Here is a 15,518-nt window from a genome sequence, read left to right as displayed (position 1 = left end):
ACCCTCGTTTTTCCACTCTTTGTCTCTCTTTCGCTGATGTAACTGCGGCGTTCCTATTTTCCATTTTTTCTTTTGCTTCCGACGCGCGAAACTGAAATTTAATTTGCAGGTATTTCGCAGAGATGCAAATTTTCGAATCGCGGAATTAAATGAATTAAGTAAGTGCACAATATTTCCAGAAAATATATAAAAAAAAAATTATTTATAATAAATTTTAAGATTCGCATTTCATATAAAAATAAATGCAGTAAATAAAATTTTTTCAAAAGATAAATTTCTCTAAAATAATGTAATTATTTACGTAATAACGCATGACGTGTTACGATAATGTGCCAAGTAACGGAATATTAATAAAAATACACATAATATTACAGTTTGATGAAAACATGTATTATTTATTAGAGATAAGGAATTTTGTAATATTATAAATACAACGGATAACAATAACGAGTATCAATTACATATAAAGGGTGTCATAAATAGTTTGCAACTCTCGATATATTATATCGTTTCAGCGTATGATATATTATTTCTTTGGCAATCATTTAGCATAGTTTGATTGGTAAACATGATGTACATAAAATATATATGACCATTTAGTTGCGCACACACACGTCGATCGATCAAGATTTTTTGGTGGATCGCCACCAGCGACGTGGCATCCATTCGTGTATTTCCTCCTGTATTCTTCTATATAGAAGCAGTACGATAAATGGAACCGCCAGGGTTTCCTTTTTGAAGAAATAAACGTACATTGCGGCAATCAGCAACGTTAGGTCGGTTATGTAGTCCACTGTCGATCTGACTGTGTTTTTAGCTTCCAGAGCTAATTGCTTGCCATCTGTTTGTTCGGGAGTGCTTTTCCCAGCAATTTCTTTGGTAACCTCAGATTCTTTTCTCATTGCTCGATACTTGTTACTCTCGAGTGCCTTCTGCAGCTTCTCAACCTTTGATTCCACTGACGCCGTCGTTCCAAATCTCTCTCTAGAGTTCGATCTCGACGAGGAACGTGAGGAAGAGCCGGAAGGTATTTTAGATCTACGAGAGCCTTGTTCTTTTAAATCGTTTTTCGCTAATGATCGATTGTTTCTTTCCAGAGAAGGCGTGCGATTCCGAGTTTTCGAAGATGATCTCGACGAAGTCGCGCCTGTCGTTCGTTCCTTTCTCCTCGCAGCTGGAGATTGGTCTCGGGAAGTCGGTCTACTTACTCGCTTCGCAGTCGTATCTCTTGCAGGAGTCGTGCTTCTGGAATTAACGCTTTCTTTTTTAATAACCGCTGGCGCTTGATTATTTTTTGTCTGTTGGTCGACTTTATTCTTATTTTTAATTTTTGATTTTAACGTTTCGTTTTGCTCTTGCTTATCTGTTAGCTTCGCCGCAAGTTTTTCGTTCACTCGGTGCCTTTGATCCGCTTGATCCTCGGAAATGGAAGATCTTCGTGAACTGGCTGCGCTACCATGTCGCGAATGACCCGCGTATTCCCGAACTATCTCGGTGTACTGATTCACGACCGCCATCCTGGCCTCTATTTCGGCTGCTTCCTCTTCCGGCGTCATGGACCGCAATTTCGATTGCATTCGACGATTTTTCGCCGCTTCCGCCGCCGATAAAATACTATCTGTATCGGATTCCGACATTGGAGGTGTTTTCAAAACCTCGGACATGCTTGAAAAATCTGTGATTCGCTTCTCAATATCGATATTCATTTTTTCGTCATTTTCTCGTTCATATGACTGCGGTGGTATCGCTCTGATTGGTTTTTCGGGAGCAATCGATCTGCCGAAATTGTCCGGAGGGATCAGTTCTTCCTTGGGTTTCTTTAAAATAGATTTTGGTACTACGTTGTTCAGCGAGACGGGAGTAACTGCTCTGACAGGTGGAATCTCCAAACTTGTCATTCTATCGTGCGAAATCTGTGGCAATTGCGGCTCGACGTGTGGAACTGATCTTCCCCTAGGATGATAAGTATCCTCTTCATCGATAACTCGTCTTGCCAGGATCCTTGATTTTAATAATTTCAAGTCCTCGCTATCCGCGCTACTAATCTCTTCCGACGATTCTTCGGAGACCTCGATGCTATCAATTTCCTCTTCTTCCACTTCCTTGGCTCTGTTTACAGTTATGGAGCCTACCATCCCCTCTTTATCATCCGCTTGTATCGATTTTTCTTCTTGTACCTCCTCCAACAGCGGTACATTCGCTTCGTGCCACCTACGCAGACGTTCTAAAGATTCATTTTCGTCGTTCCTCCTCCAGGAATCCGCCGTCATCGTTTCAGAGGGGAGATTCGGATCTGATATGGCCTCGACATCCGATAGCAAAACTGGCGAGAGAAGTTTCATTGCCTTCGGAGTCACTTCGGTTTGCCCCTCGCTCGATCGTCGACGATTCTTTTTGGCCTGCCACGAAACGATCAAGTTCTGCGTCGTGACGCTAGAATTGGATAGACGTCTTCGAAGTGACGATTGCCGAACGGATTCGTCATTTAATAGCGCCAATTCGCCGGTTTGTCTCTCAAGCTGCGTTTTTCGTTTTGCAATTTCGGATGCCTCTTCGGCAGCGACCGCGCGATAGAAACGTTCCATAGCACGTTCGTGAAGAAGCTCGGTAGAGCTGACCGCCGGTCGCATTACTTCTACTACTTGATGCCGCGCGCTGAATAATTCCGGAAGGGACAGTGACATCGGCGGCGGTATGAGATCGCTCTCTTCTTCCGTCAATTCGATCATGTCTTGTTTGTTACCTAAAAAAATAAATTTGTTTAATATAATTTAAAATGCAATTCTGTATTTTTTAAAAATCTTTTGTAGATTTTTTCTCGCGCACTTACTTGTGCCGCTTTTAATGCGAGTTTCATGCAACGTGCCATTCACGGTTTCCTCTTGCATCGTCTCATCCTCTGGATACAGGACCAGCATAAACTCCGAGCTACCATGTAATGCGTCTTCGTCATCATCTCGTGACATCTTTTGCAATTGCGGGCTACTTTGCGGTGAAGGTAACATGGATTCATTTGTAACGGCGGTCTGTCTTTTTAGATTTGAATTTATAGATGAAAAATAATGGCTAGTTGTGGTGCGATTCTTCTCTCTTTGAGATTCTTGAATTCTTGGCATCGAGAGCGGAGAGAGGCTTCTTCTTTCTTTTGTCGATATTGGACGCGGCTTGAAATCTTCTTCGACGACCGGAGAAGAGACTGTCACTGTTGGTTTCGGCGACATTGTTCTTTCTCTCTTTACAACAATATCTTGCTACATTGCAGAAAAAAATATATCTTTTATCTTCTAATCCATAGAATAAAATTAGTTTTTTTTTTATTTACCTTGTCTTTCGTATCTGCCGCAGTATTCGATTGATCTGCTTGATTTCCAAGAGAAACTTGTTGCTTCGTGGAAGTGTAGTCTCTAGATCTGGCTGGAGGAATTGGCGGTTGTTCCTTTTCTAAAGTGTCCGGTGCAAATGTCACTCTACTATCTGCTCTGGATGGCCTATCCAGCGTAGAAATCGGCATTGCTAGCCGTTGTGTTGAAGCTGATCGCTCATCGTATCCGAAGCGATCGCCGCTTTCGTCATCTCGTGTTCTAGCTTCTTCCCTTGTTAAACTCCTAGTTCTTTGTGCCGGCATAGAAGTGAAACTCACTTCTCGTTTGTCGCCGCGAGATCTAGTGATCTCCCGATGACTCTGCGATTTCTCGCTCAAAGACGGCGTTACAATTCTGCAAATATAAAGTTATGAATTTATTTCTGAGCAGATAAAAAAATAGGTCGAAATCGAGAAAGCCTATCGACGATAAAGTATACTTTCGCTTGAGGTCTGGAATGAAGATAACGTCGCTCTCTTCGCTAGGATCGCTGACTCCGTAAGGATTTTCAGCCTTCACGCGAAACTTGTATTCGGAGCCTTCGATTAATTCTGTTAACGTTGCGCTGGTGCATCTGCTAGTCGTTGCTTTAAGCCACACTTCCCAGCCAATCTGAAACAATTGTTGTCAAGTTTCCAAAAATTTACGAGAATGATAATAATATCATCGATCGCGTACTCTATAGTATTCGACGATGTAAGTCCCGATCTTGCATCCGCCGTCATCTTCTGGTTCTTTCCACGATAACGTCACTGATCTACCTAGAGTCATCGCTACGGTCACTTTTCCGGGAGCAGCGGGCCGATCTGTTGACAAAAATTAATGGCGCAAGGAACTGATAAATTATATTATACAAAATATTATAAAAAATCTAAAAAAAACTAATAACTAAATTAATGCAACGTTATTACGCACCTGTTACAGTGACTAGAAAAGACGCAACATCTTCACCCAATTTGTTCGTGGCTTTGACGGTATATTCGCCTCGATCATTTCGTTTGGCATCTGGTATTTTCAAAACTGATTCACCGTCCATCACCTCGAATACGTGTCTAGCATCCTTGGATATCAGCTCGCCGTCGTGATACCAGGTGACAGTAGGCGGTGGCTTACCTGCCAAGGATACCTTCAACCTGATGGTTTCATCTTGCTCAAAAAGCAGACCGTCTTCGTATTGACGCGGTAGTCGTATTCGCGGTGCCGCTAAATAAATATAAATAACGTTCAAAAATTTATCAAAATTGCAAAGAATTTATATTTATATATATTTTTGTTAGCATTGTCAGTTTACCTTCGAGAATTAATTTAGCTCTGGTAGCAACGTGACCCGCTCGATTGGTGGCGGTACATTTGATTTCACCCTCGTCGTTAAGCGCGGTTTGATGAATCAGAAGAACGCTCTTTCCATTATCCGTATTGATCCTGGTGCGTCTACTGCTAAAAATCTCAAAACCGTCCTTGAACCATGAGATTTTTGGCAATGGTGTACCGGAGAATTGTACGACAAATTCGACCTATACATGAGAAAAGTTATCATCACATTTTAATTTTAGCATATAGATACATACCTGTTCGTTTTCGAGCGCAGTCGTATCCTTGAGCTCCAGATCGAAATAAGGAGCGCAAGCTGCGGCGGCCCTTTGTAAGGTAACTGTTAGCGGTTCGGAGATTTCGCTCGGTCGCGAAAGTCCGACTGCATTTTGCGCCCTGACTCGAAATTGATAGCGCCATCCTGGTTCGAGACCGCTTAGAGTTAGCTCCGGAAAGGCGCACAGGCCGGAACTGCTTCGTACCCAATGAGTAGAGCCTAGTCGTCGATGCTCGACCAAGTATCCGACGATTGCCGATCCACCGTTACTCGGCGACCTCTCCCATCGTATCGCCACAACATCCGGCTGTGTTTCGTCTGTACCCGATATTAAGATAGGTTTGCCTGGCGGAGCTGGAAGGCCTGAGATCGTATGTCGAATGATTATAGATATTGCAACAAAATGTAAATTAAAGTGATAAAAATATCACTTGAGCTAAAATTATTATATTAATATTTATTTAATTTTCTAAATGTATATAAGTATATAAATTTATAAAATTAATATTTATTAATAAAGTTTTTTTTTATTTTTTATTTATTTTTATTATATATATATTTATTTTTATTTTTTGCAGAGTAAGAGATACTAATGTCTGCAAGTTCTTACTAGAACGATGATTAGGTATGTATATAGAGCAAATTTTCAACATCGGTACGTAAGTGGCGCTCCCAAAATAAAATGCGTCGCGTTTGGCAGTACATTAGAGTACAGAACCGGCGCACTGTCTACAAATTGAGCATTTAACACCATTATTTTTTGCTTGTTCTTGTATAACGTGTAATAATCGCGCACTTTTTTAAAAATGAGCACCGTATAACAATAGAGTATAATTATTAATCCAAAGAAATAATAAAATCAATGCGTGATCTGAACGTTCTTTCACTACACAGATCGAGTTAATAGCAATCTAATTTTAGATGTCATTTCGGTGTCAGAATTGTCTAATCAAATTTGATTTAACAGTGATTTGACATTGATAACGATCCCTCTTTATCGCTTAAATATACGCTATTAACTTGTCACAAGCTGTGTGCGTTAACTGCATTTATCAATAAGTATTCGATGCTTTTAAAATCAAGTAAATAATAATTTTGTTCTAAATAAGTAGAAAAAAAATGCTATACAAATGCGCTTTGAAATAGAGCAACAATTATCGAATCATTAAATTGATAAGGGCATCGGCTTTTTTTTTTGATATAAATTTAAGCGAAACACGAAAGTATCTCTCCAATTTTTAAAGATCACCGAGATCATAAAATTAAATAAGCGAAACGATAGATTGATCTACCTGGGCCATCCCAACGTGTCTTTCTCGAGTTGGTGCCGACGGAGATGTTCTTCGGATAGTCTTTCGTCGTGGCGTTGCCCATTATCGTGCCTCCTCTTTTTCCTTCTCGTCGAGCCTGGCTCGACGATCACTCCGTCCCTGGCCAGTTTTTCGATCGTTCCCGCACTTCGAGATGTCAAAAGTATCACATTGACAACATTATCTTTGCTATTCGAAGAATGATTGAATAGCAAAATGATGCTGATCTTCGATGATGACCAACTTAGAAAGAGGAGAAGAGAGAGAGAGAGAGAGAGAGAGAGAGAGAGAGAGAGAGAGAGAGAGAGAAAGAGAGAGAAAAAGAGAGAGAAAGAGAGAGGAAGAGGAGATGAGAGAAAGGGAGATGGCAGGAGGAAAGGAGAGAGATGGAATAAAAAAAAGAGAAAGACAGCGAATGTGCTTGATATAGCGCGAGGCTCGATGCAGCACTGGCGAACTTCCCCGTGGTCGTCGACTGTAGCGACGCCAAATCTCTTCAGCTTTCCTCGACGTCTATCTTTGTCCCATTGACATGTTCTTTAACTGTGATCTTCTTTAACTCTATATTTTTTTAATTTATTTTTTTTTTTATAATTGCAAAAAAATATTGTTTGATAACCTTTTACATCGGACTAACAATAAGATGAATTTATATATTATATTTGTATATAGTTTCCTGATTTGCATTTGAATTTGAAGATTTACATGATTACTGTACATAATGTGTATTAAAAATCTCATCTTATATGATCTCGCGTTCGCATCTTATATAATGAATCCACGTGGCTATACAGTACTGCTATGTAAATAAACTTGGAAGGCAGTATCGATATCTTGCCATTTCTTGCCGTATTTGAAATTGAACATCTTAAATGGTAAATGTATTTCTAATTCGATGAATTATTTAATTTAAATATATGTATAATGTATTTAAATAATTAGTAATTTAATAATTAAAAATTTAAAAGAAAATTGTATAAATTGCGCTAGTCTTTTACTATATTTTTATCCACATCAATTGTTTCGAAAAACTATCGAGAGAAAATGCATTGTAATGTCACAGAATTATATATGACCACGACTTTTCCTTGGATGTACGTTTTTTAAATGTATTAATTAGTAATAGATTATTTGATTAATCTCTTTAAAACGTATTTGCGCGCTCATACATTGAATATAACTGATTTAAATTTACAGTTAATTTATAATATACATCAATATCATTATTTGGATATATTATTTTGTTGATATATATCTACGAAAAATTACAGATATATCATAATTTGTTTAAATTTATACTGATTAACTGATTTAAAATATCTGTCGATGTTGAAATGCGTGATGTCATCAGCGTAACCGACATCTACGAAGATTCTTCTTATTTTCTCTTTGCAATCTCCGTTATTTCTCGCCTAAAATATTTCTGCATATTTCTAAAGAGAGATAAGGAGTAAAAAATGTGATACCGGTAAGACAGAGATGAGAGGAAGGGAAGGGCCGGTGTGCGTAAAGGAGGGGGAATACACGGTTAATCGGTGCCAAAGTACCGTTGTATCTGAATGGACCAGGGATGGCTTTCGGTTTACCTGCAGCCTCCGTTGCGGCTGCAGCTCCGCGCTGCACCTATCGCGCTCTCTGCACATTCTCTATAAATGCACGTGCGCACATCTATATGCATGTGAGAATTTTTTTCTTTCGTCGTTAACGCGAGACACGTGCCACGGCGACTCGTGTCAATTCGAGGCTCGATAAGTTCCCTCGTTGGTCACGTGGATACGCAGATGCAAAGCACCTGGAGCCGAAACAGCTGTTGGCTAGTTATTCCTACATTTCCGCTATAGATTCGAAGTGCATACTATGACGTGTGTTGCGCCTACGCAATGTTTTATCGTGACACTTTGCAAGTGATTCGGATCAGCATCACTAACTTGATCGATGATCGGTGAATATTGTTAATTACAGTTATAATTCAGATATTTGTGACTAAAATAATTCAAAAAATGAAAAATATATGCTTGACAATTGGACGGATTGTTCTTTTTTTCTGTGGAATAAATGTAGAATTTAAATGTATAAATGTTGGACCAAAATTATTTTTGACTACTTGAATTATTTACAAAAGTGCCAAGTGAATGATGATATATGTGTGTAATCAATTAATAATAAAGTATTTAATGAAATAATTGTGAAATTTATATATAATCGGCAAATGTGATCTTTTTTTCAGATTGATCAAGGAAATCTGTAAAAGATTATTTGAAATGACTTTCTTTTACAAGCAATTATAGAGATGTCTATGAAAAGTTTAAAAGCAGCAGATATCCTGGAGGCTTTAGAATCGAAGCTCGCATATATTCCAGGTGGTCGTGATCGTGACGGACGGCCTTTAATAGTAATTAGTGTTCCTCCAGAACTTGATCCAACAACAAAACCGAAACTAGAATCTCTTATTTTATATTTTTTATCAATTTTCAGGTATAGAATATCTCGATATCTCATTGTACATATTTACAAATATATATTATTAGTTTGTATACACATATAGGTAATATTTTTTAAATTTTATTAGTGAAGAAACGAAAGAAAAGGGCTTGGCTTTAATTGTGGACGCGCGTCGTGGTGCCTGGCGTGTAGCTAGATCCTGTATTAGGCTATCCACGAATCTCGCAGGATCAACAGTCGTTTCCGTGATTGTAGTCCGACCTGATGGTTTCTGGGACAAACGTGTCGATAGTTGTACCAAGTCGCACAAGGAGGGCGAAGTTAGTGAATTCAATCTGATAAATATATATTTATTGCAATTTTATTATGTAAAAAAACCTAATTAAAAATCTATTTTTATTTTCTCACTAATTTACATTTTAGCCAATATACGTTACTTTAACGAGGCTGCATGTTTATATTGACTTTTCTCAATTACCGTACGAGTTGGCAGGTAATAAGGCATACAATCACGTCGAATGGATTAAGAAACGTATGGTAAATTAAAGATTTTTATCACGAGTAAATATAAATTATAATTACTGGTGAGATATGTTAATCTCTTGATATATTGTGATTTGATTTTATAGAAAATAGAAGATTACTCGAGAGATGCGTTAGAATTAATATCAAAAATGACAAATTTACATCAAAGATTGAATACTCTTGATGGTATTCGTATGACGCAATCAGATGATGATATAGAATCTTATTGGGAGATTGGTACGAAATTATTATCAACCGCGCGTCATATACTCCAATCAGGTTTATATATTATTTTTTATCTTAAATTTTGTAAAAGTAGAATTATATTTGAATATAAAATTATATATATATATATATATATATATATATATATATATATATAATATCAGTAACAGATTAATAATTTTTTTAAACAAAACAATATTTTTTTTATGTAAAAATTATGGAAAAAGTTAGATAAATTTTGTGTTTGTTTGTTATAGGTAGAAATCTAGTCAGTTCTATGAGCAGAGAGTGCTCCAAAGATACTTTGGATATGATTAAAGAAATCCATAAGCTGCTCGATTCTATCGAATTAAAACAGGTATTTAAGTGTATTTAAAATTTATTTAAATTTGTTTTTTAATTAATTTAACATTTATATTTTTAGATGGATATTGAAAATTCGTGGATAGAAATGGAACGAAATCTGGATACTGCCAGAGTAATCGAAGATCTCGAGCAGGGTGTATCGAGCGTTACCGATTGGATCTTGGGTCCAGCGGATATGATGCTGAATTCTTGCTGTCAGGTTGGTTTCGATGTTTCTTCCTCTGAGGAACTGCGAAGACAGCACGAAAAGCTAGAGCTTCAATGCCGGGTAAACAAAATTTTATTATTTTTTTATTTTATTTAGAGAATCATGACAATCGAAGATGATCATAATGTATGTTTATAGGAAACTTATGGGCGATATGCGGAATTGCTTCATAAAATTGATAGTCTCCCGAAAAGCAGGCTACCAGAAGACTTAAAATCTCAGAGAGATTTCATGGATTTTGTTTGTCGTAGTTTTGCTTCACGACTCGAAAGACGTAGAAATGTATTGATCACTTCGCAAAGATTTTTTAGGCTTGTTTCTGAAGTAAGAAATAATTGATCGAGCAATAATATCAATAAAAAAAAACATTTTTTTTTGTAACGTATTGTCACTTACAGTACTTTGATAAGACGAGTGAAGTATTTGAACAATTAGTCATGGGTACCAGGAATTATAATTTGTCTCAGGCGAGCGTTAAGCTCTTAACATTGGAGAAAAGTCAAACAGTTTTAGGTAAGAGCAAAAGATTCATCACGATTCATCACATATTAATATTTTTATACGATTTTTTTCAACACTCTGGAATAATTTTCCAGACAGTTTAGAGCGCGAACTCGTAAAGGAGGGCGAAAAATTGTCGGATATTCTCTCTATGCCCGTGAAGGATGCGCTTGGACGAGAAGTTTACGTTAATTATAATGAAGACATCGTAAACGTAAAAGATATATTAGACGCAACAAACGCTAGGAAAAATATCTTTAACGATAGCGTGGAATTACAAAAGCTGTCGTTGAAACAAGTAGCCTTGATACATATGTACGAAAGCGATGCCGAACAAGTAAGCGCATAAGATGTAACGTAAAAAAAAAGTAATTAAAAAAAATGCAAAAGCATACGATATAAAAATTATATATTTCTCAGGCTGTTGAATGGTTGAAGGATCTTTTTGACGTATTACTTCGAAATCATATGGAAGTTGGATGTAACACAAAGGAGATACAATCGCAGAAAGAAGAGCACCAATCCTTTCAGGAAACTGCGAAGGTAAAGCACATGATTAGTGCAATAAAATTTATTTATGCTGAATTATTAAGCGCAACGTGTCAAAATAAATATTTACAGGGGACTTATGAGTACGGTGGTCAGTTGGTGAACGGTGCCCGCGTACTGAGACTATCTTGCAGAATATCTTTAGAGAGCAACGCTGGTATCTTTTCGAGATTGCGGCAAGCTTGGCGGCAGTTTCGATCTGTTAGTCAAGAGCAGCTAACTAGACTGCGAGTATGCGCTGTCTTTCACAGGAATGTTGAAGATGTACGCAAACATGAACTAATATTAAATGAATATGCGAATCCGAAAAAGTAGCTCAGGCTGGTTTACTTTAAAAAAATTATTATGTAGTAAGTCATGTCTTTATTTCTATAAATTTTCTCTTTAATCTGTTTAAAAAGCACTGTACCAGATTGCAACACTTGGTGGAAACGGTCACGATCCTGTATCGTGCTGCAAAAGACGAGGATGCAGAAGCAAAATCGCGTATCAGAGCAGACATAAGAGTCATTCTTGATAATCGAGAAAAACTTTTATTGGAGGTTGGTCGGATGATGAGGCTAGGTCGCCTTCTCAAGACGAGATTAAAAGAACCTCTTTATCAACAACCGTAAGTATGAAGAAGAATCGCAGAGCTGATTCGCATTAGCATAATTATAGTGTTAAGGAATTCCTATATTTAACTTAAACATCTAAAAATATAAGATTAGTTTGAATGAATTGCGTGAAAAACAAGCTAGTGAGGTGACAGAAAGTAAATCTACAAGAAATGTCATAAGACAAAGCACGAGATATAGTAATAAAACATAAATAGAAATTCAGAAACTTTATACTTTAAACTTTTTTGCATTTATTTTTTAAATATAATTGAAAAAAAGAACTTAGAATTAGCGAGACCGGTAATACGTTTGCTCGAACGCCTACGTGTTTAATAGAGACGGTGTGTCAGTCCATGGTCGGCTCTCGTCGAGATAGCTCCTGTAATCTAGGAACGGTACATGTAAGTTCGCAGTAAAATAATTAAAATCTCATAATGTCTTTGTTTGATTTGCTTATTTAAAGATTAATTGTCATTGCTTTTATTTTGTTTTTTTACCTTTATTTTAATTAATCTTTCTGTTTGGTTTAATCCTTAGTTGTGGCACATAATTATGCGACTTGTCAACTGACAGGCAGATATGAAGAATCCTCTGTTTCATAAAAAATATTATTTTATTTTAAGCCTGTATTTTGTAATAAGATTTATTTTATTATCACTAACACTTTTGTGTGAATATACACGCTATCGAAAATATTACAATATGTTCACGGATAACGAAGAATTGCGTTCCACAATTTGTTGGCTTCGTTCCATGGTCACATTGTAATCTAAAACTCGATTGGTAATGCGAATCCCGCCTTGATAATATTTTGGTGTGAAGGATTGTTTATCGTATTGCTCCAGAGAATTATTTCTATTAAATTCACATAATAATAATAATAATAAAAATATGCTAGATTGTATAATAAACAAATTTTTGGTATAAAAATTATTTTAAAAATTGCTGCATTAATACAGCAAATATGCAATAATATGAAAACATATAGCAAGCGGATTCTGCGTAGAACGGTGCGTGTTCTACGAAATTAGAACTTTGCTCCAAATCACGGAGGCCATATGTGTCGACGTACTGTCGATGCACTGTCAACTATCAATTACGTAATTCACTGAAATGTTTTCTTAACGTGGTGCTGTTTCTAATTCAATCATGGCCCCGATTTTAGATTGCATCTAATCGTATGGAGGAAATAAAATAAATATTGCGAAGCTGACACATGTGCTACACATGTGTGAATAAGTTCTGAGGCTTATAATTCGCATAATATTTTTTAATTGCTATTTTACGTGATTGCAAGGAAATCTTAATATTTGGAAGAAAATAACGTTATCGTAAATGTAACTCTGTAATAAAACTGAAATTGAAATTGTGGGTGCTAAGCAACCTTCAAAGATTTTTTTTTTAGAAGTCCGGAAAAACATCTCTATTTATAGAATATCGAATCGACTATAATAAATATCCGTCTGTCTTAGGATGTCCGAAGCCGAGGATACTTCGATTCTCGGCAGTAATCTGACAGCTGTGGAAGCTATCTCGGCGAAATTGGCGGAAGTTACGCGTCTCGCGGAAAAACTGGATGCGAGACTATGCGAAGCCGGAGCTAGAACTCGACCGATATCTATTCCTACCGCTGTGACGTCTTCCGCTTCGTCCTTGCTCTCGATATCTACTATATCGCCGTCAGGCACGCCCATCCGTACGACTTCTATCGCCACCGCACCGGCATCGGGCGAGACAGCTTCGACCGCGTCTGCGATCGCTCAAATACGTCCAGCATCTTCGGAAGCTACGACTGTGGTAGGCAAGTCTGTAACTCCTATGGCGGAAAAATCCGACGAGAGTGTACTTCACATCCCCCGCTCACATTCCACAGAAGATGTCGAGACATCGATTAAAGATTCCGGTACCAAGGTATGTCGTCAAATTTTATTATCGATTATAGCAAGTATCTATCTTTCTCAGTTAAAAATATTTCAAAATATTATAAACATATTTTTATTTTTGTAGGAGCTTATTGAAAATCCTCGTAGCGAAAATACGACAGAAGAATGCAATGTAGAGGGTTATACAACAGCGACTGAATGCTCAACAACTCCACCTTCGCGTTCCAGGAGCGAATCTTTTATAACATCGCCGGAATGCGAAGATCTTTCTACGACGGCTCCTGTGACGAGTTTCGATTCTACTTGGTACTTATGCAATCGTTCAATCATTTTACATCCGTAATCAAAATCAGATTTAAACATTTGAAAAATTTTTAAAATATCTTTCATTAGCTTTAAATATATATTCGAATATTTAAAGGTGGGCCACCGAAACGTCTAAAGTAACTACCACCGCGGAACCTCTTGTTGCTGCTTCGAGCAATGAAAACCAGACGCTGAAATTTACCGAAGCAACGTCGAATATTTGCGCTACAAATGGAATTAAACCAGCAACGCAGATTGAAACGATGGACAAAATCACTGACGTATGTAATATAATTTGATTGACAAAAGAAAATTATTTTTTTTTTGTACATCAGATTACGATAATTCAAATAACTATTTCAACTATTTCAAAAATTGATATAAATTGTGAAACTTGCCACATATTCTTTACATATTACAAATAATATGTTTTTTTTTATATAGGAGAGAGCAGGCAGAATTGTAAAAGAAGTAACCGAGACGACCGTTTTACGCGTGTCGCACGATATTCGATTAGGAGTAGCCTCTTACAAATTGACATCTAATGTAATTCAAGATCATCGACAACATATCGATGCAAAGAATCTTCAAAATGTAGAACGTGTGCTACCAGCGGAATGTCACGAAAGAATGGACGATACTCAACGTGATCTTGATTTATCTCACTATAGTCAGTATTTTAGTTTAATCGTCTGCATAGCACAATAATGTAAATTTATTATTGTATCTATTAGTTTATCCTTTAATTTTTCAATAGAAGAATCTGAGAATTATGGCGATAAATGCCCGAAGAAAATCCAATCGGATCAATACATTACAACAAAACTCATGAAGATCCGAGAGCATATGTTGAATGACAGCTCGCGCTCTGATTTGAGAGAGTACGAAGATATATCTTGGCAGGATCTTTTGCGGCATCACGAAGATAGTGGAATCGACATGTCGCCGATGAAGAAGGATGATAATTTGGAAGGCGAAGATTTTTTGGAAAGAGCGAGGAAAGTGAGTCTTGGATCAAGATCTTTTTTCATGATCGAGAGAAAAAGTTTGTTAATTATTTGCATAAGTGCAGTTTTTTTTTTTTGCAATCATTGATGCTTAATCGGATTCTTTTATTATAAATTTTAGATAAGAAGAATAACAATCATGTCATTGGTCAACTAAAAATTTCTCATTTGTCATTTCTTAAACACAATTTAGTTATTTGATGTGTGCTTAGTGTGATTTACATTTATTTAAATATTTTTAAGCTTGATATGACACGCATTCAATAGAGAGCTATGACTATTAATTTAATCCTTATAACCCGAAATTATTTGCAGCTTTGACGAAGACATTTGATATCGAAAATCTCATGAATAAATGTTGACCGATGCAGAATTAACGACTTCGTATAAAAAAAGATATTCGTATGCATGGACCATAATTTGTCTCGAGAATATTATATGCCACATTGCATCTGCATGATCAAAGGAATGAAGAAAAAACGGCATCATTAACCGCACACTTGTTACGTGTTTTGCTGTCATAAATTAAAATTTATGTATTATATATTGTAACACATTTTTACAGGAATTTCTTCTGCTATGTATATTGCATGAATTGTTTGTTATCTTTTTTTTTTTTAATAAATGATATTAAATAAAATTTTTCT

The 15,518-nt window shown here is 36.7% G+C and overlaps 2 protein-coding genes across 5 annotated transcripts in view; one reads left to right on the top strand and one right to left on the bottom strand.

Annotated features, from left to right (window-relative positions):
* Nucleotides 1–368: 368 nt before the first annotated feature.
* On the bottom strand, nt 369–6,720 carry LOC126854302 (titin homolog). The gene is made up of 9 exons (XM_050600889.1): nt 6,243–6,720; nt 4,931–5,313; nt 4,654–4,876; nt 4,278–4,565; nt 4,041–4,168; nt 3,802–3,974; nt 3,323–3,716; nt 2,831–3,251; nt 369–2,743 (listed from the first exon to the last, which is right to left on the bottom strand). Exons 1-9 carry the CDS (start codon nt 6,322–6,324, stop codon nt 624–626), a joined length of 4,212 nt encoding a protein of 1,403 aa, XP_050456846.1. The 5' UTR covers nt 6,325–6,720; the 3' UTR covers nt 369–623.
* Nucleotides 6,721–7,841: 1,121 nt separating this feature from the next.
* LOC126854298 (titin) overlaps nt 7,842–15,518 on the top strand; it is a 31,714-nt gene continuing 24,037 nt past the window's right edge. The window contains exons 1-18 of one of the 4 annotated variants that reach the window (XM_050600884.1): nt 7,842–8,202; nt 8,488–8,735; nt 8,830–9,022; nt 9,126–9,239; nt 9,332–9,506; nt 9,710–9,810; nt 9,877–10,086; nt 10,165–10,350; nt 10,425–10,539; nt 10,623–10,864; nt 10,948–11,070; nt 11,149–11,340; nt 11,478–11,686; nt 13,148–13,586; nt 13,683–13,864; nt 13,980–14,145; nt 14,309–14,534; nt 14,622–14,866. In XM_050600884.1, coding sequence (XP_050456841.1) covers nt 8,551–8,735; nt 8,830–9,022; nt 9,126–9,239; nt 9,332–9,506; nt 9,710–9,810; nt 9,877–10,086; nt 10,165–10,350; nt 10,425–10,539; nt 10,623–10,864; nt 10,948–11,070; nt 11,149–11,340; nt 11,478–11,686; nt 13,148–13,586; nt 13,683–13,864; nt 13,980–14,145; nt 14,309–14,534; nt 14,622–14,866 — 3,303 coding nt within the window. In that variant the 5' untranslated portion in view covers nt 7,842–8,202; nt 8,488–8,550. Of the gene's footprint in view, nt 8,203–8,487; nt 8,736–8,829; nt 9,023–9,125; nt 9,240–9,331; nt 9,507–9,709; nt 9,811–9,876; nt 10,087–10,164; nt 10,351–10,424; nt 10,540–10,622; nt 10,865–10,947; nt 11,071–11,148; nt 11,341–11,477; nt 11,687–12,024; nt 12,077–13,147; nt 13,587–13,682; nt 13,865–13,979; nt 14,146–14,308; nt 14,535–14,621; nt 14,867–15,518 lie in introns of those variants that run through there. The other 3 variants (XM_050600883.1, XM_050600882.1, XM_050600885.1) reach the window with 3 other exon arrangements.

The sequence above is a fragment of the Cataglyphis hispanica genome, chromosome 13 (genome assembly GCF_021464435.1).
Source record: "Cataglyphis hispanica isolate Lineage 1 chromosome 13, ULB_Chis1_1.0, whole genome shotgun sequence".
Taxonomy (NCBI): Eukaryota; Metazoa; Arthropoda; class Insecta; order Hymenoptera; family Formicidae; genus Cataglyphis; species Cataglyphis hispanica.
The sequence above is the reverse complement of the archived record's forward strand: the minus strand, read 5'-3'. Positions and strand labels throughout refer to the sequence as shown.

Excerpts from the sequence above, each read along its gene's own strand:
- LOC126854302 (XM_050600889.1), bottom strand. The coding sequence starts at position 6,324 with ATGGGCAACGCCACGACGAAAGACTATCCGAAGAACATCTCCGTCGGC. Across the intron at positions 4,169-4,277 it reads TTTTCTAGTCACTGTAACAG|ATCGGCCCGCTGCTCCCGGA; the intron begins GTGCGTAATAAC and ends TTTTGTCAACAG. Across the intron at positions 2,744-2,830 it reads TCGCATTAAAAGCGGCACAA|GTAACAAACAAGACATGATC; the intron begins GTAAGTGCGCGA and ends TTATTTTTTTAG.